The sequence below is a fragment of the Ovis aries genome, chromosome 9 (genome assembly GCF_016772045.2).
Source record: "Ovis aries strain OAR_USU_Benz2616 breed Rambouillet chromosome 9, ARS-UI_Ramb_v3.0, whole genome shotgun sequence".
Lineage (NCBI taxonomy): Eukaryota > Metazoa > Chordata > Mammalia > Artiodactyla > Bovidae > Ovis > Ovis aries.
In genome coordinates, this window is record NC_056062.1 from 17411536 (window position 1) to 17435190 (window position 23655).

A 23655-nucleotide genomic window follows, 5' to 3' on the forward strand; every position below is an offset into this window, starting at 1 on the left:
CAGATATGCAGATGACACCACCCTTATGGCAGAAAGTGAAGTGGAACTAAAAAGCCTCTTGATGAAGGTGAAAGAGGAGAGTGAAAAAGTTGGCTTAAAGCTCAACATTCAGAAAACTAAGATCATGGCATTTGGTCCCATCACTTCATGGGATATAGATGGGGAAACAGTGGAAACAGTGGCTGACTTTATTTTTTGGGGCTCCAAAAATCACTGCAGATGGTGACTGCAGCCATGAAATTAAAAGACGCTTACTCCTTTGAAGGAAAGTTATCACCAACCTAGATAGCATATTGAAAAGCAGAGACATTACTTTGCCAACAAAGTTCCGTCTAGTCAAGGCTATGGTTTTTCCTGTGGTCATGTATGGATGTGAGAGTTGGACTGTGAAGAAGGCTGAGCGCCAAAGAATTGATGCTTTTGAACTGTGGTGTTGGAGAAGACTCTTGAGAGTCCCATGGGCTGCAAGGAGATCCAACCAGTCCATTCTAAAGGAGATCAGCCCTCGGATTCCTTTGGAAGGAATGATACTAAAGCTGAAACTCCAGTACTTTGGCCACCTCATGCGAAGACTTGACTCATTGGAAAAGACTCTGATGCTAGGAGGGACTGGCGGCACGAGCAGAAGGGGACGACAGAGGATGAGATGGCTGGATGGCATCACTGACTCGATGGACATGAGTCTGAGTGAACTCTGGGAGCTGGTGATGGACAGGGAGGCCTGGCGTGCTGCAATTCATGCGGTCACAAAGAGTCAGACACGACTGAGCAACTGAACTGAGCTGACCGATAGCCGGTTAACAATGTTGTGGTAGTATTGGGTGGACAGCGAAGGGGCTTAGCCGTGCATATACATGTACCCATTCTCCCCTAACTGGGAGGTGAGAATTATGAAGTGTCTCAAATATTCTGGAAATCTGTGGGGTCTGTGTGCTGCTGGCAGGTTGGGAGAGATGGATGGGGTGAGTCCTGGCCTCCAGCTGGGTGTGGTCCTTTAGAGGCAGGACTTAGAGAGGCTGGCTCTGGAGCTACCCCTGCGTTCCCTGTGGGGACAGCTCTGTCATGCCCCTCTGTCTAATCAAGCATGCTATTTGGGTGAACTATATCATGTGTCCTTCTCCTCTCTCATATAGTCTTATTTATTTATTTCGGATGTGCTGGGTCTTCGTCGCTGCACAGACATCCTCTAGATGGGAGTGGGGGCTGCTCTGTGTTGTGGTGTGCGGGCTGCTCTTGCTGTGGGTCCCAGGCTCTAGGGCGTGAGGGCTTCAGTAGGTGTGGTGCACGGGCTTTGTTGCCCCGTGGCGTGTGGGATCCTTTCATTCCAGGGATTGAAACTCTTGTCTCCTGCATTGGCAGGCAGATTCTCAATCACTGGGCCACCAGAGAACCCCCCATCCTTCATCCTTAAATACCAACTAACACCTCGTACGTGGGTAAGCATGTCAGGTTAAGTGGGAGACGCTCACCTTGGCAGCAGCACTTCACATGTGCTCAGCCTTCACAGGTGTGCATCCTGTTACATGATCTCCACCCCCCTCACCTCTTACACAGGTGAGACAATGAAGGGAGGCTCCATGGCCCTGGGACAGACTTCCTATATGGTCCCCTTGTAGCACTTACTGTAGTCATCAGCACTTACTGTAATCAACAGACTAATCCTCTGCTGTCTTTTCTTTCTTTCTTCAACTCCTGACTGATGCATCCATGTCTCCCTGGTACCTAGTGCCATTGCTGACACATGCGAAGCCTTTAGTTAGTATCAGCATTTTCAGAATAATTGAACCAGTGGTCTCACCACGGCCACAAAAGGAGTCTGAGCAGATGTTGCTGAGATGTTTATAAAGGGAAGCTTGTTTTTAAAAATTAAAAAGTGTAAGCTCATGATTAATTCATGCCCCAAAACACATTGTCATCGTCCTTTTATAAAGATTAATATTCACGCCAGTGTGAAGGTTGCTATTTCAAGTCTGTTCTATATCACACTTGAAGGTAACTACCCTAATCCTTCACCCTGCCAGGTCTTGAACTGTGTTTGTTCCTTTGGGATCTTACCTTCCATCCTTATTCCCCATGACCCCATGTCCTCAGCACAACCCTGGTTTCCATTTTCCAGGATGCTTATCATCCCCTTCTCACCGGTCAGGGACTCACAGCTGAGGCTGTGCTGGTGTAGAAACATCATGACAGTTACTAGCCCACAAAAATCTGGGCATTTCTTTTTATTGGAGTATAACATGGAGATCAGCCCTAAAGGAAATCAACCCTGAATTTTCACTGGAAGGACTGATGTTGAAGCTGAAACTCCAATACTTTGGCAACTTGTTGGGAAGAACTGACTCATTGGAAAAGACCCTGATGCTGGGAAAGATTGAAGGCGGGAGGAGAAGGGGATGACAGAGGATGAGATTGTTGGATGGCATCACCGACTCAGTAAACATGAGTTTGAGCAAACTCCAGGGCATGGTGAAGGACAGGGAAGCCTGGCGTGCTGCAGTCCATGGGGTCCTGAAGAGTCAGACAGAACTTGGCAGCTGCACAACAGGAATTGCTGACCTTGAATGAAGGCCTTATTGTTTCCTTCAGTTATTGCTCACTGAGTATTTGTTGTCACTATAGAGATCATGTCAATAACAGCAGCTACTGGGAGTGTTTTCTGCGGGCTGGCTATCGCAGTACGTACTTGGTATACTTTACATATAAATCCTTCCATTCCTCACACTAGCCCTGCCGGGAAGGTATCAGGAGCCCTTTCTACAGATGGTAACACTGAGGACCGGAGGAAAGGAACCTGCACAAAAGCAGGAGCTAATCAAGGCCAGGATTTGTGGCTGTGAGGGTTCATGGCCTTGACGTCACTGCACTTCGCTGCCTCCTCTGCGTCTGGCTGCCTCTCTACTCTGGGGCCTCAGTTTTCTCTTCTGGGTCACAAGGGGTCAGGCTTTCTAAGTGCCAAGGCCTGTGCAGCTCTGTGGGCCTGGGAGCCAACAGCCCAAGCCTCAGCAGAGACCACTCCTGGTGGGACGCGCCGACCCCTGGGGGTCCCTGTGGCCCCAGAGGAGGAGGAGCCTGCAGCATCAGTTCTAAAGAGCCGACACTGGGACTTCCCTGTCGGTCGAGTGTTTAAGACTCTGTGCTTCCAATGCAGGGACACAGGTTCAATCCCTGGTTGGGGAACTAAGATCCCACATGCCATGTGGAAAAAAAAAAAAATAGAACTGCCGAAGCAGGCTGGTTCTCCCCTTCCTCATGGCTCCCAGGAGGCTCCACAAAACATCATTTCACATTGTTTTGAAGTCCTTTCCTCTCTATTTTCGGCTGAAAGGGTGGCTGGGAAGAGGGTGGCCATCCGTGTGTGAGAAGGTTGATAGTGGGGGCTATCAACCCAGATCTCGTGGGTGGTCCACGTGGGAACACTGCCTCAGGCTGAGTCATTGCTGCCTTTGTGAAGCTAGTGACAGATGTCAGCAGAATCGGATCCCTAAGCTCCGTGGACGGGGCACCAACACACAGCACGTCTGAAATGCCAGCCTCGACGCGTTGGGTGGGAGCCTCGCGGCTGGCATTCACCGCCCCCCCTGTTTACACTGTGGCTTCTGGAAGGATAAATAGAGTGTCCTCTGCTGTGGAGCCACCATCAGTGACTGCCTCACTCTCGGATATTGGCTTCTCTCTGGAATTTTCTTAAACATGATGGATTGAACTGCCTTGCGCTTCCTGCACAGAGCGCAGAAGGAAGTCAGGCTTGCATTGAAACTAAGAGCTGTGAATCATTTCAGACTCTCTAAGTCCTAAGTCAGGGCTGGTGCCAGGTGCTCGGGGAAACTTTATATTCGATTGGAAATAAGAGAATCAACTCATTGATTCGTTTATTTATCAGTGTGTATGTAAATTTCTCTTATATCTGGTTTTGTTTCATTCCTTCTCTGATTTGTCCCTCAAATGCTATTTCATGCTCTTCTCTATTATGATTTCTGCTAAACTCAGTGAATGTCCTTCCTTCAAAGAGCTCACATTTTTCCCCCCACCTGTGCTGGGTTTTCCTTGCTGCTACAGCTTTTCTCTAGTTGCAGAGAGTGGGGCTTCCTCTCTGGTTGGGGGGCTCAGGCTTCTCCTTGTGGTGGCTCCTCTTGTTGCAGAGCCCGGGTGCTAGAGCATTTGGGCTTCAGGAGCTGTGGCTCCCAGGCTCTAGAGCACAGGATCAGTAGTTGTGGCACACAGGCTTAGCTGCCCTGTGACGTGTGGAATCTTCCCAGACCTGGGTTTGAACCAGTGTCCCCTGCATGGCAAGGTGGATTCCTTCCCACTGGACCCCCAGGGAAGCCCTTGGAACTTACGTGTATAACCTGAAAGATGGATGTACTTCCAGAACACAGTACTGGTCAGGGCGGTGGTGGCACAGCCTGTTGGGGGCATAACTGTTGAGGAGTGGTCCTGGGGGAGCTGGGTTGGACATTTAAGCACTGGGAGCAGGTCAGGGAGGGAGGAGATATGTGAGCCACCTGGTGGGCAGAGCGGATCATGGTCATGTAAAAGTAAGCCTTGTTCAGAGGAGGTGGAGCGCTTCAATGAGGCTGCCCCTGGAGCTTCTGGTGGAGGTGGGTAACAGGGTAGGAGAAGACAGGTTGGCAGGGCAGAGTGCCCCAGAGTTTGAAGGGCATGTCTGTCTTTTGGGCTCAGCCCTAGTTCTCCTGCTGGTTCCCCTACCCTCCAGGGTGAACTTCTTTGGGTGCTCAAGCTTGTCTTTACTCTGTATAAACTCCTATTGTTATTATTAACTATTCTAACAATGAGCCTTATCCACTATTTATTGAGCATCCATAATGTTGCTGGTAATATGTTAGTGTCCATTTGAAAAAATAGTCACTGCAAAATAGACACTACTTTTTAGGGTTGCATTTGTGGAAGCTGGGAGGACAAAACCTGGTTTAACAGGCCTTGCTGCTGCTAAGTCGCTTCAGTTGTGTCTGACTCTCTGCAACCCTGTGGACCGTAGCCTGCCAGGCTCCTTTGTCCATGGGATTCTTCAGGCAAGAATACTGGAGTGGGTTGCCATTTCCTGCTAGACCTTAAAATGATCTGCACGTGACCTGTGTCTGGCAGGATCAGAGTTGCTGCTTTTTGTAGGCTTCTGTGTCGTCTTTCCAAGAGGTCACTCCTGACATGCATTTTAAGTATGTGTGTGTGTGTGCACAGACACACACACACACACTCAGGTGCCCATTTATGTACGTGCATTTCAGACAGTAGAAGGAGAGATGCATTGCCCCCCACTCTGGCTATAAGCTTAACTTCTGGGTGAGCGCTACCAGCACTGGTGGGAAGGGACTGGCTCTGTGCTGGGAACTGCCAACAACAATGGTGTTTGCTCCCTTGCTTTCAGTGCTTTTAGACTTTACCTGAGTTTACAATTCTGTCATCCTTTTCCGAGGTTGTGAACCTTATGTGCCTTCATGCCTGGGTTTTCAGATGCTGCCTAAGGCAAGCTCAGCATCCCATGGGAAATAAGACCTCAGTGCAGTGTGAGATGCTTCGGTTGGCATTGTCTTCAGACATGAAAAATAATAGACATATACAGCCTATTTTAATTTCTACACTGAAGGAAAGGAAATACTATTTTTTTTAACATCAGGGGGGCCAAGTGGCTGAGGTTGCATTTGCTGTGATGTGTGGGAATCAGAGACATGAATTCCGACCACCCCTCTGCCTCCTGCCAGCTGGGAGACCCCAGGGAAGCTCACAGTCTGCCAGGGGGTCCAGTAACCTGTAGGAGGAAGGCAGTTATCATTTCTTTCCTGCCGTGCTCATCATATTGTTTTTAGGTTTTCTTCCGTATCAGAATGGCTTATACTTATTAAGCGTGTATGATAGGCTGGTTGCAAAGCAGTTTCCAGTTGGGAAAACCAAGGCACAGAGTGCCTAAGGTCTTGCCTGAGGTCCTGTGGCTCTGAGGAGCTGATCTTGGTACCTGAGAGACTGGCCAGCCTCCTTCAGGCTGCCCTGCTGGGTCTTCTCTGTACACCTTTATGTCAGGGTACCTATTCCCGTGGACCACAGCTGTGACCCAGCTCTCTCCTTTCTGGCCTGTGTCCTCTGATGACACGGTTGTCTGTCTATCCCTGGTGCTCTGGGTGGGTCCCTGTGCTTGATTCTGCTCCCAGTGTCTGAAAGGAATAAACACTCCAGGAGATGCTCCAGTTTGGATCCTAAGCAATCCTGCCTGAAAGCGGGGTGTTGGTCCACGTTCCGGGTGTGAATACGGAGGCTCAGAGGTGCTGCTTGCCTGGGCCAAGGTCCCGTTCAGAGGTGAGGCCCAAGGTCGGCATATAATGCAGCTGCGGTGCTCCTGAAGCAGGGCACAAGCCTTCCTCGTAGGTGAGGCTCCCTTTCCAATGAAGAGGTGCTGGTCTTCATTCCCAGTGAGATCGTTTTCTTTGAACGCAGAGCTGATTCCCATTGCAGTGACAGGGCAGAAAAGTGGAGCTATCGACCTCCTTAGCATGGCTGCCGGGAGAAAACTGCCTGGGGAGAAGGGCACTCGGGAATGCAGTTAAATGCAGTTACGGGAGGTCAGAGGACCATTTCTGCTGCTTCTCTCAGACCAGAGGAAGCCGCAGGATCTGATAGAGTGTCCGGGTCCCCCTGGAACGTGCTGGGTTGTGCTCTGGCATGCCTTCCCTGTCCTCACTTTCTGCTCTGTAGCATCAGATGGTCCTTTCCTGAACCGTCTCCACTCGCCATGTTGTAATTCTACGGCGGGTAATCTTTTGAGCACAGTAACTTTGCATGCCCTTTTCATAAAGTCAATGCTGATGCCCATTAAGATCAACACACCTTTTTTCACTGAATCTTTCAAAGGCCACACACTTTGAAGATTGATGTTTGAAGGAAAAGATTACATTTTAAAGGAAGACGTGTTTGTAAAGGGATTTGTTTCCAAGCAGTATCTAATGAGGTTTTGGCATCGTGGTATTTCTCCAAAATAGCCTTAATATTTTTAACAAATTTCCTCAGAGGCTTTTGAGGATGTTCTGAAACATTTTCTGAAAGTGTAAGTCACTAATGAAACATTTACGAAACATTGCAATGAAAAGTGCAAACAATTTTTCCACCTTAATTGACATGGAGGCCAGGCCTCCAGGGACCCCAGAACCTCTAATATGAAAAAGAGAGAATGAGTCTTCACTGGGTCTACATTGCATGAGGGGGCTTTTGAATTTCTGCCAGTGGTGTTGAAGGCAGAAATAAAAATACTTGCTGCTTCCACTGATGAATGATTGACGATTTGTCAGAAAATGACGGAAGCTCTTTATATACCTGATAATCTTCAATCCTCTGAACCTCCTTAATGCGCTTGACTTTCTTTCACTGTACCCATGGAGAGATGGGGCCTGGCAGGATCTCTCAGGATGTAAGAATTAAGGGGAGGGGATTCAGACTCAGCTCTGACGTGCAGGGGGAGGAGAGTTTTGTGCCTGTGTTACCGAAAGAGTGTGTGTGGGGTCTGGCTGCTGGCCTCTCAAAAGCCAATAAACAGGCCAGGTGGGTAGAAAGGAAAGTTTGCTTTATTTCAGATGTTGGCAATTGGAGGTGGGCGGCAGGAGGAGGGTGGCAGACATCTGTCCAAACTCTGACCTCCCCCCACCCCCACCCCCAAAAGCAGGGGGTGAGAGTTCTATAGACAAAGTGCAGAAACAGCATAGTCATCTCTAACAGAGATCTTCAAACTGGTCATCAGTGGCCTGACCAGCATCATCTTGGTGGTTTCAGGTACAGTCTTCCTAATTAATATTTAATTAGTACAGTTAATAGTCCTAATCACTGCCTAACGGGGTGCACTTGTTCCCACTTCTTTGCGGCCAGTTCTCAGAATTGTGGCCGTTATGTCCTGGTCATCATGTAGGTAACTTCTCTACCTGGTGTTTTAGTATCTATAAGACAGCTCACGGGATATGGCCCAGGCTATTGCCTATGGCCCTTCAGAAAGAACTAAAGGCCCTGACTATGCTTAATGACCGCATTATTATTATTTAGGCTCCTGTGATTGATTTCCTTGGTTTCCCCATTTCCCACTTCTCTGATTAAATTTAATCTTTGATTAAAATTTTCCGCAGACAAAAGGCAGGCGGATGACGTGGGGGCAGATCGGGGAGGGGCAAGGACCACAGGGTCCTGCTCCGTTTCACTTGCGAGTGGAAACGGTCCCGAAAGAGGATGGTGATCTGGTCAACCAGGTGCTGCGGGCCTGGGGAGCCAGCCCTGTAAACCAGTGCTGCCACTGAGCTCTCTCTAGGCCTCAGAAAGATCAGGGAGGGGGCTGGAAATAGAGCCAGTGATTTTGGATTCCTGCAGATTCCTGCACCTCCTTCAGTGTGGACCTAGTGGTTACCAGCACAATCAATGTGGAGTTTTAAAGCTGATATTTTGAACGTGAGCTCATCACGCTCATTGAATTACTGGGTGTTGGGTTATAATGAACCATGTCGTGTTAAAAAGGCAAAGGCAGCTTCTCACCAAGAAACTGTGTTTGCATCTACACCTTCCGGGATTGCATCCTATTAGTCCCGAACTGTAGGAGGGTAGGCTGTGACTTCCCAGGAGAAAATATTCTGCATGATATTTTCTATGTATTATTTTTTTTTCTTCTAAATGTTAATTCCCCGCTCTAAAACAAGACACTAGCTATTCTGCAGGTGAGGCATGGCACTGGGAAAGCAGAGCTGTGGGCCCCTGGGTCAGTGTTCTTCCCTCGTGTGGTATGGATAAACACCTGTTGTGCATCGGAGTCAGTATTACCTGCCTTAGAGAGGATGTGAGGAGGGTATGAAATAGTGAACGGAAATCCCTGAGCCTGTGGGTGTTGAGGTGTCCGGTTCCTGCCCTCCCCCTGATCCTTCCCCCCAGGAGCAGAGATCACAGAAGGTTCAGGCACTATGGGAACTGATACCTACAAGCAAGTGTATCAGACACCTTTGCCAGCTCTGCAGTATTTCTAGAATTGAGACCGAGAGAGGTGATGAGAAAGAGGGGAAGTTGCATGGTTCCTGTTTAATGTGATAATGAAATGAAGCTCAGAATGGCTTTATTTGTCGGTCCTTCCACTGAGCTTTTACTAGAAATGCCTTGAAACTGAGCAGCAGGTTCTGACCTTGACTGGCTCTGATGCCTTTTGTAGGACTGGGGCATGCCTCAGTGGCTCACCCATTAGGAAAATAGGTTTTTAACACATTTTCTGAGTTTGGCCTTTCAGGCTCATCAGCTTGAAATTCCATCCTGCAGAATTTATAGAGCTTGGGTCCTAAGATCCACTGCATTTTAACGTGGTATGTGGAATCCTGTGTCTTCAGATATGGTGCCCCAGATGGCACTCTGGCCGGAGCTGAGACAAAGCTGTTGTCGTTGTTTAGTTACTAAATCTTAAAGCCTAGTTAATCCCTTGTGCTCTTATTTTTGGGTCTGGCATAGCATGACCCCATTACCTGCAGTGAGGTTGGATTCTGAGTGCCAGCAATGGTGGTCTGGTACTTCAGTCAACTGAGGGGCAGAAAGAGGGGGCCCTTTGAAAGGAAGCAGGTGCCAATCATCCTTCACCAGCCAAGAGAGACCAAATCTCTTCTTACTCCCTCCTTATTCTCTTCCCTTTCCAAGATCATGCCAGCTACTATTATGACCTATTTAGAAACATGATGTTCTTTGAGGCTTCCCAGGTGGCTCAGTGGTAAAGAATCCATCTGCCAATGCAGGAGACACAGGTTTGATCCTTGGAGATCCCCTGGAGAAAGGCATGGCAACCCACTCCAGTATTCTTGCCTGGAGAATCCCCTGGACAGAGGAGCCTGGTAGACTGCCGTCCATGGGGTCGCTAAGAGTCGGACATGACTGAATGAATTCACTTTCACTTTTCACTTTCATGCATTGAAGAAGGAAATGGCAACCCACTCCAGTATTCTTGCCTAGAGAATCCCCTGGACAGAGGAGCCTGGTGAGCCACAGTCTATGGGGTTAGCAGCAGCAGCAACAGTCCCCCCAGAACCTGCTCAACTGCAAGGAATTTCAAGTAATTACCTTTTAGCCTCCTCCTAGGTAGCTTGTATTGTCCCGTTACACATGGTAGTTAAGAGAGGCTGCTGATGAAAGCACACACCACTAGAACTTTCTAAAGTCACAAAGGGACTTCAGGTTAGAGACTTCCTGATCTCTTTCCTTATCTGCCATATGGGGCAAGAACTTTTATCCCAGCATTCTTCTGGGACTCTCCCTTGGACTGCAAGGAGATCAAACCAGTCAATCCTAAACGAAATCAACTCTGAGTATTCCTTGGAAGGACTGATGCTGAAGCTGAAACTCTAATACTTTGGATGGGAAGAGGCAACTCATTGGAAAACACCCCGATGCTGGGAAAGATTGAGGGCAGGAGGAGAAGGGGGCGGCAGAGGATGAGAGGGTTAGATAGCGTCGCTGACTCAATGGACATGACTTTGAGCAAACTCCAGGGGGGAATGAAGGACTGGGGAGCCTGGGGTGTGCTGCAGTCCCTGGGGTGGCAAAGAGTGAGACATGACTTAGGCACTGAACAACAACAAGGAGCCGTGCGAAGGGGCAGGTTTATTTAATCTCCCCATCATCTGTGAGACTTCTGCGCTGTTACCAGTCCTTCCATTACAGATGAGGAAACTGAGGCTGGGTGAAGTTCAGTGACCTGCTCAAGGTCACACAAGTAGAGCAGGGATTGTTGCACTGTTGGTCATTATGTGCGTGCTCATAGCCAGATGGTAGTGCCTGAAAGGTAAGGAAGGGCAGGGGGCTAGCCCAGCTTTAGAAACTAGGGTGTCTGGGTCTGAGTCCTACTTCTTAGAAGTGTGAGCTGTTTGGCATCATGTAAGTCATCTCCTCTCTCTGTGTCTTTCTTCTGAAAGGAGCCCCCCTGAGTGATGACATCCAGTGGACACATTATGGTCCATCGGCCAGACCCTCTTGTCCGTCTGCATCAGTGCTGCTTGGGGTCCAGTTGTAGAAGCCCAGGCTGGCTGTGTTTGGCTGATGAGACCTCAAGCTCTTCATTTCCCTCTTGTTTTTTCAGGTAATGAACCAAGAAGATCATGTCGGAAGTACAAGGAACGGTTGAGTTTTCTGTAGAGCTGCATAAATTTTACAATGTGGATCTGTTTCAGAGAGGGTGAGTGTGCTCTCGCTGACCGTGCTTCTTTATACTGCTGTTTGTTGCTTTCTCTTGTTTTGCTTTTCCTCTGGCAGGAGATGACGCTGGTGAGGAGACGTCAGAGGGAATTTTGGATTCACGAGAAAAGAATTTGTATGATTTTTTTTTTCTTGCCAAGTGGAAAACCCAGACTTTTAGTGCACATGAAAATGAGCCATAAGTTGACAAAGACCAGCAAATGCTAATTTCTCTCTTCCTGCTGCACCTCTACCTACTTGCTATTCCCATGACATCTGTCAGTCAGCACTTAAGGAAGGTGAATTGATTGGAAATGAAGCTTGCCTGTGTAACTCTGATAAAAAGGTGTCTGTAGGATCAATATTTGTAGAGGCCAGCTCACCAAACCACATATCATAAACCTGTACCCAGATCGCTCAGAAGCTGAGAATTTACAATGTCTTTTAAAAATACACAATTAAAATACAGCTGGGTTCACTTTTTGAGGCTGTACTCTGACTTTGGCATTTGAATCCCACACTGACAAAGAATGAACAGTTCATCAGAGCCAGCACTTGGTAGACTGAGGCATGTGAACTCACATATGGATTTGTAACCCTAATTATTAATAATGCACCTCATCTGAGCTGTCTATTGACCTTCAGATATTGACCGAGGCTTGTGTGAAATCATTATTGTTAGCAAGACAGTTCAAAGTGGCACATCCAGGGCACAAAGAGAGCTCTGTGCAGGAGATAAAACTGGATGAAAATGAATATGGAAATCACGAGTTATCCAGTAAGCCTGTGGTACTCCTCTTGCCATATCCACATGGTTTGGGGAGCCATCTTATTTAGCTGTGTTCACTGACAAAATCTAATATTGAATTGGCCGAGTTAAAACCAGAACTTTGAATCACTATTCTACTTCTTTTTATATGTATATTTTATATATAATACATATACTTTTTATAATTGTATATCACCGTATGTATACTTACCACTGTATATCTATGTTATATATGCTATAGATATTTTGATTATTGTATATGTTACAAAAAGTTATGTGTTCCATTAACACATAAAATAATTATTTTTAAACCATCAATTATCATATTTCTTATCTTTTAAATATCTTTATAACACATACCATTTATGAGTAGAACTGTACATGCATATGATATAAATAAACACACATATATTGGGGCTGCATGCCTGAAAATATTTTTATGGGTAAATATGCAAATCCTGAAGCTTGGAGACCACTGGTCCATGTCATCTCCCAGAGCAAGGAAGACTCAGCTTTCTTTCAGCTCTTAATGCTTCTATTTCATGGAGTCAAGGAGTGTGGAAATCTAGGCACACTTTAGTGTGGATGGGGGCATAACTGTATGATCAGAGTTGCTTGAGAGTGGGTTTCAGTTTAGCTACGTTCAGGAACAGGCCAGGGCAACTTTTGGATGAAGTCTGTTAGGCTTCTCAGGAGGGGATGGCAGGAGTTTTAAGATCCCTAAGATCCCATCCCTGGTGGCTCAGACAGTAAAGCATCTGTCTATAATGCAGGAGACCTGGGTTTGATCCCTGGGTGGGGAAGATCTCCTGGAGAGGGAAATGGCAACCCACTCCAGTACTCTTGCTTGGAAAATCCCATGGATGGAGGAGCCTGGTAGGCTACAGTCCATGGGGTCGAAAAGAGTCAGACACGACTGAGCGACTTCACGTCACTTCATTAAGATCCCATCTGCAGGAAGACCTTGATGTAGATGGTCCCCAGCCCCCTGGGTTCTGTGAGCAGGGAGCTGCGGACAGGCTGGGCTTGATGCTAGCCAGGATTCTGTCTCTGCCAGGGGAGTTCCTGATAGGCGTGACCCCTGGAGCTCAAGGGTTAAGGACTTTTCTGCTCTGAACCTCCCAGGCACCCTGTGTATGTGAAATGTAATTACTTTCCTAGCAGGCACTCCATGGGGATGTGATGCCTGCCATCCAGACCTCGTGGGCTCAGTGGGGGCCTGGGTGAAAGGTGGCAGATGATCTCCTGATGTCATCAAAGAGAGAGAAAGTGGGCTTGGGGAATGTGTGCTCCATGCTGTCCTTGGATGGTAGGGAATAGAGCTGGAGCTTGGAGAAGAAGGAACGTGTCCTTCTTTGAACTCTGTTTGACTGTGGTAATCTGTGTTCCACTTGGTTTCTCCAGTTAATGAGAGGCTTCTTGAGCCTCTGTCCAGATATGCCAGTTCATTTACCCTGTCTGCCAAGATAGACAACCCTCTTCTTTAAAAAAAAAAAATTATTTGGTTGCACTAGGTCTTAGAACAAGTAGGATCTTTAGTAGTGGCGTGTGGGATCTGGTTCCCTGACCAGTGATCAGACCCAGGCCCCCTGCCTTGGGAGCGTGGGGTCTTAGCCACTGGAGCACCAGGGAGGTCCCAGCCACCTCCCCCACTCTTGGTTTGCTGTGAGATGCTGTGTTGTGTGAGATGCTGTGTGGAAATCACATGGCTACAGGACTGAGAATACTGACTGGGGATTTGTCCTGATCGGGGAGTTACTTGCTTACAGCACTTTTATGTTTATCATTAGGTTTTTCTAGTTCCAGAATGTATACTGCTTTTTGGTGATGTTGAACAATCAACTTGATTTATCTCAAGTCTACACGGAGGTGAGCTCAAGAATTTAGGGCTAAGGGCTAAGGTGAATTCTCAAAGGAAAAGCATCTCCTGAGACCAGTCAAAAGCTTCATGAATGGTTACCTCTGTGCTTGGTGGTGAGGCTCATCCTGATAAAAAGACAGGACGGGGAGGCACTGGGGAGCCTGGCTGTGTGTCAGACCTGGCTTTGAAGTCAGGCTCTGCCATGTATAGGCTCTGACAACATGAACCAGCTATCATTCTAAAATGGTGATGACAAAGTCCATCTTGTGGGGTAATCTGATCAGGTAGGGCGCTAACTGCTTTAGTTAATACATGCGGAGCAAGCAGCTAACAGGGAAACTGGTATCGAATAGAAGCTATCCAAATAGTCCCTTCTACCTGTGAATCCTGGCTTCCAGTCTGTCCTTCACACTGTTCAGTTCAGTTCAGTTCAGTTGCTCAGTCATGCCCGACTCTTTGTGACCCCATGAATCGCAGCACGCCAGGCCTCCCTGTCCATCACCAACTCCCAGAGTTCACTCAGACTCATGTCCATCTAGTCGGTGATGCCATCCAGCCATCTCATCCTCTGTCGTCCCCTTCTCCTCCTGCCCCTCAAACCTCCCAGCATCAGAGTCTTTTCCAATGAGTCAACTCTTCCCATGAGGTGGCCAAAGTACTGGAGCTTCAGCTTTAGCATCATACCTTCCAAAGAAATCCCAGGGCTGATCTCCTTCAGAATGGATAGTGGAGTTATTACCCCAACGGGTTGATGTTACCATCTTGCTTCCCTGTTTAAACACCCCCCCCCCCCAGCTTCCTTCTGTTCTCACTCTCAGCCCAGTGCTCAGACTCTCAGTGGTTTGATCTTAAACTTCTGCTATGTTATTGTCTGTGCTCAGACCCTCCTGCCCCTGATATTAATAGCTGCCTTGACAGTTCTACCCTCTGCAAGCTCCAGCTCAAATATAACCTCCTCGCCAAACTACTTCTGTGTGTTGATTGATATTCACCTACTCTGTTCAGCCCAGTTTTTGTGAATCCTCTTTCCCCTGCTTCTAAAGAGTATCTTTTATGTTTTATTCTGTCATCCACTCACTTACACACGACTGTAATGTGTGTGAAGGTTTTCATTGCTTGATATTAAGCTTCATTTCCTGTCTTTCCTCCATTCCTTCTTTACAACGTCATTTAGAAGATTTTTCTGCCCAGAAGTTTTAGATGATTTTACATGTAAATTTTATCCTGCCCACAGAAGAGTTGCACAAAAAGGACCCATAATCAAGACCTGATGTGTAAGCCTAAATATCATAGAAATATTAGGGTTGAAATCCCCTCTGAAAAAACTCACTTTCCTCATCTCTGCTGAAGTGAAAACGGTTCACTCCTAAGTCAAGTGGCTCCTGAAAGAAAATGCCGTCTTGTGTTGTTGCCCTGACATTTCCCATTGTACCCTGATGCCCAGTGACAGCTAAGCTCCCTGTGAAATTAGCTAACTAGCCCTGATGTGCCTTAATAGACTCAGAAATACAATTATCTTTGCTTGCCAGAGATCAATGAATTGATTTGTCTGATTCTGCCAGAAACAATCCCACTCTTCACTTTTCTTATTAAAATTTGTTGCCGTCCTTTTCAGTCCTTCCCACCTTTAGAAAGGGAGGAGGGATTACACATGGTTTGATTTGGGACTTTTATCACTTGCTGCCAATGGTTCCATCTAGCACAAGGGAGAGTAGATAGACTCAGTGATCTTTAAGTGTCTTTCTTTCTGTGAAATTCCATGATATTATTATAATAAAAATTTGATCTCTCTTTCCCCATGAAATGGCATTAAAAAAAAAAAAATCCCTATGGAGAGGGAACAGACGTCAGACACCCACGGGCTTATGCAGCTGGACCGTCCGGATTACTTTTCTAGCAAATCCACATTCCTGTTAACAATTACCCTGTCCCACTTTTTTTCCCCCACTTTTTTCCCACTTTGAATCTGTGACTTCATAAGCCTACGGCTCTAAGCCTTTTATCCTCTTAACCCCTGGCTGAGGATACGCTCGGCAGATCTGTAGAGAAAAGACTCTTCCAGGGGGCTAGGAGTTGGCCTGCAGAGATTGAAACATCTCTGTGAGCTCAGAGCCACCCACAGGGCCTGATAACCTCCTGGAGGAGTAAAGGTGGACCAGAAAGCCGGTGGGCGGTGCAGGCCCCTTCAGTTCTGTGCTCACTGCGGTGTTCACTCAAGCCACTCAAGGGGAGCGAAAGGGCACGTGGTCATGAACCTGGTATGGAGGAAAAAGCAGAGACATAGATCTGGTCTAAGAGTCAGAGATCTCAGGTCTGCTTCCTCATCTTCTGTTATGAGCCGGGAACCCATGGGCTCATCACTGACTCTCTGGCCTGTTTCTAGTTTGGCAGTATCTTATGTGTGCCTATGGCTGATTCACGTTGATGTATGGCAAAACCAACACAATACACAATACACATTCATATTGACGTATGGCACAACACAACACAATTAAAAATAACCACACACACACACACACACAAGAAGTCATGAGTAATGTTTGTAAAGCATCTAGTTAGGGAGAACCAGGCTTGGCAGTGCTGGTAAGGTGGGCTAGGCCCATCCTAGCCTTTCTCTCTCATTGGCCACAACTGAAATCTGCACCAGATGGTCCTCAGCTGGTTCTTGCGGGGCTGGAGCTGACCTGGTCGGGCAGCTAGCGAAATACTGTCGTCACTAGAGGCCACTGAACTACAGCATGTTTCTTTCCTGGAAGGGTCTTTGAGTGCACCTTGGGTCAGAGGAGTAGATGGAAGACAGTGAGCTCCTTAGCTGCTCTGTTTTTATTCCCATCAGTTGTCAAATGTTGCTCAAAAGCAACTGTAAATGTACTTCATCATTTTCTCGTTTTTAACTTTTAATGGCACACACACACACACACAGATACATATAAAGCAGTTTTGCCTATTGAAAGAATTATGGTGACATTTTCATCCTTGTACTTTTTCTTACTTTTCATGATACATGTCATCACTTTTGTAATCAGAACTCCATCCCTCTTCCTCTCCTTTTTCACTGGGCAAACATTCTTTCATATGCACATGTGTTTTCCTTTACAAAAATGTAAAATATTGGACTTTCCTGGTGGTCCTGTGGTTAGGACTCCATGCTTCTACTGCAGGGGCTACATGTTCGATCCCTGGTCAGGGGACTAAGATCCCACATGCTGTGCACTTGGCCAAAAAAAAAAAAAAAAACTGCGATATTAATTTGTTCTCTGTTTTCTCTCTTTCCACGTGGTGAACATTTTTCATCACCTGTGTGTCCCTTTACAACATGATTAACAGCTGCAAAGAATTCTGTCATATAACTCCATCATAATTTATTTAACCAGTGCCCTATTTTTGGATGTTTTGCTTCTTTTTTTACATAATAAAATGCATTTCATTATTCAGAAGTTACCGTGACATTTTTGTTCTTGAATAACTAGGAAGCACTTTCCTCTTAATAACATAAACAGTACACCCTGAAAATGAAGAACTTTCCCCATGGGTCTTGGTTCTAGTGAAAGTGAAGTGAAAGTCGCTCAATCGTGTCTGACTCTTTGCAACCCCATGGACTATACAGTCCATGGAATTCTCCAGGCCAGAATACTGGAGTGGGTAGCCTTTCCCATCTTCAGGGGATCTTTCCAACCCAGGGATCGAACCCAGGTCTTCTGCATTGCAGGCGGATTCTTTACCAGCTGAGCCCCAAGGGAAGTCGCCTTGGTTCTAAGTCTCTGGTGATGTTGATGAAGATGCATACTCTTTGACCAAGCACCTTAAAAAAAAAAATTAGAGTATAATTGCTTTACAATGTTGATTTCTGCTGTACTAGTAAGTGAATCAGCTATGTGTATACATATATCCCCTCCCTCTTGAGCCTTTCACCCTCAACCCCCATCCCCACCCACCTCAGTCATCACAGAGCAGTGAGCCGAGCTCCCTATTTTATACAACAGCTTCCCACTGGCTATCAGTTTCACACATGGTAGTGTATATATGCCGATCTTATTCTCCCAAGTCATCCCACCCTCCTCTACTTCCCATGTCCATGGGCCTGTTCTCTATGTCTGCATCTCTATCCCTGCCCTGCAAATAGGTTTATCTGTACCATTTTTCTAGATTCTACTGGACAGGGTGTGCTGTTGGCTTCCCTGATAGCTTGGTTGGTAAAGAATCCACCTGCAATGCAGGAGACCCCAGTTTGATTCCTGGGGTGGGAAGATCCGCTGGAGAAGGGATAGGCTACCCACTCCAGTATTCTTGAACTTCCCTTGTGGCTCAGCTGGTAAAGAATCCGCCGGCAATGCAGGAAACCTGGGTTCAATTTCTGGGTTGGGAAGATCCCCTGGAGAAGGGAAAGGCTACCCGCTCCAGTATTCTGGCCTGGAGAATTCCATGGGCTGTATAGTCCATGAGGTCACAAAGAGTTGAACATGACTGAGCGACTTTCACTCTCCCTGTTGATGGGAATGTAAATTGACCAAGCACTTTTATCATCCAGTGAAGTGAGGGAGGGCATAATCTTCAGCCTAACCGTCCCCACTTACTCCCAGATCCCTGTTCCGTCTCCTCTTAGAGTTCTGCAGAAGTCATTTGCAAAGCTTAGAGGAATTAAACTCCGATTAAGAGTCTTCATGGCATCAGGCAGATCTCCACCTTCTGTTGAGGAGCATTTGTGAACGGTAGGGATGTAACAATCTCCCATGTCGCTGGCGTCTGGGTGGCTCCACATGTCCCAGCGACTGACACTCAGGTCCCTGAAGTTACTGTTTGGGAACTTTGGGAAAATGAAAAGACACCCCTGCAAGGCTGGTCCTTTGCAGCTCCTTCTAAATATAGATAGAACTTAACTTTCATCAGCATGCTGTGTGTTCCAAGAAAGGGGGACATTCTCTGTTCTCTTTGAGAAAAGTCTCTTTGGTTCCACTGCATGAAACTTTTTTTGTCTCATCCCACTAGAGTCAACCGCAATGTATTTGGGGTTGAAAACTGTAAAATCCAACCCAGGGATTGACCCTGGGTCTCCTGCATTGAGGGCAGATTCTTTCACCACCAAGCCACCAGGGAAGCCCATTACAAAGAGCCTCACATAAGCCCTCAGTTCTTCAAGGATGCAGTGTTATCCACAATCACAGAGGAAGCACAGACTGACAGGAGTTCCAGGTCTGGTTCAGTTTTGGACTTTGTACAAGTGGCCAGGTGAAGGGCTTCTCCTGGGGTGGCCTGCACCCCAGAGTCCACACGTGCTTTCTGCCCCGCTGGGCTTGTTTTGTTCCACTTGGAGCAGACAGAGGTGCTCAGATGTTCTGACCGACACTCCCCACTACCACTTCTTTAAATACTCCCACTTCCGCAAACAACACAACTTCAGAGCACAACTTTTAGGGGGAACTCTCACTCAGACTTCCTTTCCTGGCTGCCTGACACTGTCTGTTTACCTTGAACAATCAGAGGATGATGTACTGGAAATTAGATCCTCTTGGCCAATGACTGGCAGGCCCCAGAGGCATTTTCTTACCCAAATCTATTCACACTTCCTTGACAAAAGATCTTTCAGTGAATGGAATCCTCAGAGATGATCTCTTGCCCCCTCCTTCTCTTTTTTCTTTTTGAGTTTTATATGATTAATATTTATTGGGCTGAACCTCAGTTGAAGAATGTGCTAGTTGTCCTATTTTATTTATTTAAATAGGAGGATAATTGCTTTACAATATTGTGATGGTTTTTACCATACGTTAGCATGAACTGGCCTTAGGCATACAGGTATCACCTCCATACTGAGCCCCCTCCCACTGCCCTCCCCACCCCACGCCCAGGTTGTCACAGAGCGCCAGTTTTGGGTGCCCTGCATCAGTCATACGTACATTACCAGATGCATGACGCCATCCCCCTTTTCTACCCAGTAAAGCTTTCTCTGTTGTCATCCTTCTCAAGAAGAAATGTGTGGCATCCCTTCCATGCAACTGTGGTGCAGATGGCCCCTAGTGAAACAGACAGAACCTTTGTCGGAGCTGCTTGTGTGTGTGTGTGGTGGGTGCATGGTCTGTGATGTGAACTGGTCCCATAGAGGGAAACTGCACCAGGCGCTGGGGAGAGCTACCACCTAAAGCTGACATGGTAAAGCAGGTTTGCTGTTCAGTGTAATCAAGCCAAAATCGGGCTGATGGGCTGATGAGCACAGTCACCCATCACTTGATGGCCTGTCTGAGCTGATGCTGCTGAGGTTGGGGAAGATACACAGAGAAGGCTCCTGGCTGGAGGGGCAGGTCTGGAAATACAGACCAAGGTGTTTGAACTTTCTCCTCTAGGGATAGCATGAAAAAAAAAGCGTAAGTGATAGTTGCCCAGTTGTGTCTGATTCTGCAACCCCATGGACTATAGCCCGCCATGTTGCTCTGTCTGTGAAACTGTCCAGGCAGGAATACTAGAGTGGATTGCCGTTCCCTTCTCCAGGGGATCTTCCCAACCCAGGGAGCTAATATGGGTCTCCTACATTGCAGGTGGATTCTTTACCATCTGAGCCACCAGGGAAGCCCCAAGGATGGTATAGGCGGGGAGAGTATGGCATGTTTTAAGAGAGGATCAAATTTGGGTTAAAACATCCTTTGGCTGAAGCATGGAGAATGCAAGCACTGCCTGACAGATAGCTGACACTCATACATTTGAATCCTAGTCATTGGGTGAGGTTACTTACCTGAGTCCAGTCATGATGATGAAGGGGATGTTTACTGAGCCTTGTGACAAGGAAGTTTCTCTTTGCATTCCAAATCCTATTGACTGGTAGCTTCTGAGGCCTGTATAAAGCTCAGATCCCACCCCTGATTTCTGTCTTCAGATGAGTTAGTGAGCTCTAGAGCCATAAGAAACAGTAATGAAATGGAACCGGTGTCCTTTATTTATAGCTGGGAAAGTTCCTAATACTCTCTTAGGGCAGGGTATTGAGAAAATAGATTGAGCAATAAGGATTAAGCATAGGCGTGCATGCCAAAATGGGATTTCTTCCTGTCTCTGTCTACCCCAACTGAAATAAATCTTTAGACTCCAGTGTTTAGAGACAGGGGAGGAAGAGGGAAGGAGAGAAGATGAATGGATACCTCGGGCCCAAGAGGGGCCCCGTGTTCATAGACTGAGCTGTACTTACCGAATACAAGGAATAAATAGCAGAGGTCTGTGCACGGTGCTTGATATTTATTATCTATTATTAAAATACATCTCTTATTATATCTATTATCAAAATACATCTCTTTCAGTAGCCCAGGTTTTCACCAATCAGTTTGGCAGTGCCTTCCTACATTCACTCCCTGGGCACCTGATCCAGTGGATTTAAATACCACCTATAAGCTGTGTTGTGCTAAGTCACTTCAGTTGTGTCCGACTCTGCAGTAAAGCCCTCCAGGCCCCTCATGGAATCCTCCAGGCAGGAATACTGGAGTGGGTTGCCATGCCCTCCTCCAGGGGATCTTCCGGACCTAAGGATCAAGCCCACATCTCTTACGTCTCCTGCGTTGCCAGGTAGGTTCTTTACCACTATGGCCACCTGGAAAGTAAAAGTGTGAAGTCGCTCAGTCGTGTCTGACTCTTTGCGACACCATGGATTGCAGCCTACCAGGCCCCTCTGTCCATGGGATTTTCTAGGCAAGAGTACTGGAGTGGGGTGCCATTGCCTTCTCTGAGGAAGCCACCTAGAAAGCCCGCCTATAAGCTACTGACTTCCCTATTAGGTCATCAGTTTCTCCTCTCTTCTCAGTTTCACACTTGCGCAGTAGGTGTCCTCCATCCATCGTCATCTTGCTGTCTTAAAGCATCTTAAACTTGATCTATCCAGACAGCAAACCTGATCTCCTGCCCTCCCAAACCTCTTCCAGCAAACAACCCCATCTCAGTTGATGGCACCTCCATCCTTCTTGTTGTTGAAGCCAACATCTTAGAGCAACTCATGACTTCTCTCTACCTCACACCTCATGTCCACTTTATCCAGAAATCCTACTGGCTTTATCGTCCAAGGTTATGCAGAACATAACATTTCTCACCTCTACTGCTAAAGCTCTCTGGTTCTAGCCACCATCAAGTTCCATCAGGATTGCACCATAATCTCCCCAGCTGATCCTACTGATCCATGCCCATGTCTAGTTTCCTCACAATGCAGAAGCCACACGGTCCTTGCAAAGCCTGAGTCAGACGGTGGTGCTTCTCTGTTCCAACTCGCTGTTCTCCAGTTGGCTATGAATGAAGCCAAAGTCCATACGGCTGGCTTACTCGTTCCCTCTTTTGCTTACCTCTGGCCTCAATAGTCTCTCTGTAGTTTCTTGATTATACTGGACATGGCCCTCCCTTAGAGCCTTTGTGCTGTCTGTTCCTATTGCCTGGGATGCTCTCCCATCAGCTCTTTCAAGTTTGCCTCATATATGAATGAGGAAACTGGGTGCAGAGAAATGATGCTTTGCCCTGTAATAGACAGCTGCAGAGTGGAAAAATGTTCCCAGGATCTCAGATTTCCTGATTCCTAATCAATAATCCTTCTCTCATAACCAAAAAATCCCCAGTGTCTTCCGTGGAACATTAATCCCTCCATGGTCTCCTGCCAGAGTCCTCTCTTGGGATGTTCCTTGCAACAGTATTTCTCTACTCATGATATCATGTGTATTTATGTGTGTGTGCGCACACATGTGGAGTGGGCTGTGTGATACTAATGTTCCAAAGAACATCTCTTGGAGGTTGCTTTTTCCTTCATGCCATTGTCCATCCATCACAAGGGTAGATTTGCAAAACTGTCCAAAGTTGGAATTAACTGGGGGTAGGGGGAGGATGGTACATTACTTTTTTCCATTTTGTCCCAAAGCCTTCTTTTGAAGAATAAGCAATATGAATGCTGATGTTGGTGAAGGATCTGGGGTGACATTTATTGCCCTCTATTTGTATTAAGAAAGTTGAATTGGATTTTTAGTTTGCGTTTTTGAGATGCCGTATGACTGAGGACACTCCTTAGATGAGCACACAAGGAAAATTCAAAGGGGCTTGCTCAGTAGCTGATGTTTGGGCTCTGGTATCGGAGCATCTGATTCTGGGTTCCTGATCCCAAACCCCCAGGGCAGTATGGTCCTGGACACATGACTTCATCTCTCCACATCTGAAAGCCAGATAATGGTAGTATCTACCTCCTGTGGTTTTTGTGAACAAAAAATTACATGTGTGTGTGTTGTGTTCGATGATTTTGAGCTATCCAATTATTATTTATCCTTATCATCATTATGGTTATTACACAATTTGCCTGAAGGAGCCCTACTGCTGGTGTCAGCCCAGGATTTAAGCCCGCCTCCAGCTTGCTGCGGAGCTCATATATTCTTGTGCGTGCTTTGCATCGCTGACTCCACACTCCTTATCTCAGCCTGCAGAAGGGGCCACAGAATCACCTCTCTCGAGATTTGACTGTTCATCTCTCCACATATCCATCCCTTCACACCCCCCCCATTTATGCTTCCTCTCATCACGCAGATATCAAATAGGTAATGGGTGGCCCGGCCTATGCAAATGGTGGGGAAGTAAGCAAACAGGAAAAGAAACAAGAAATGAATTGGCCTGAGCTTAGTCCTTGCAGTATCCTGGGAACTGAGCTAGGCATTTTATCTCCATCATTTCATTTAATTATCCTGGAGAAGCAGATATTATCTTTCCCATTTTACACATGAGCAAACCGCCTTTGACAAACAGTAAAACATAATGACTGAAGCCATGTAGACTACTACAGCTTCCATTCCAAGTCTGTCTCACTTCCAACCCCACACGCTTTCTCAGAAGCCACACGGCTTCCCTTCCAAAGCCCGCA

At 46.9% G+C, this 23655-nt stretch overlaps 1 protein-coding gene across 2 annotated transcripts in view; it reads left to right on the plus strand.

The window, feature by feature from the left end:
- The window catches only part of FAM135B (family with sequence similarity 135 member B), a 272851-nt gene that overhangs the window by 97111 nt on the left and 152085 nt on the right, over positions 1-23655 (plus strand). For both annotated transcript variants that reach the window (XM_027972869.3, XM_060419990.1), the window contains exon 2: positions 11081-11176. In XM_027972869.3, coding sequence (XP_027828670.2) covers positions 11100-11176 — 77 coding nt within the window. In that variant the 5' untranslated portion in view covers positions 11081-11099. The remainder of the gene's footprint in view (positions 1-11080; positions 11177-23655) is intronic.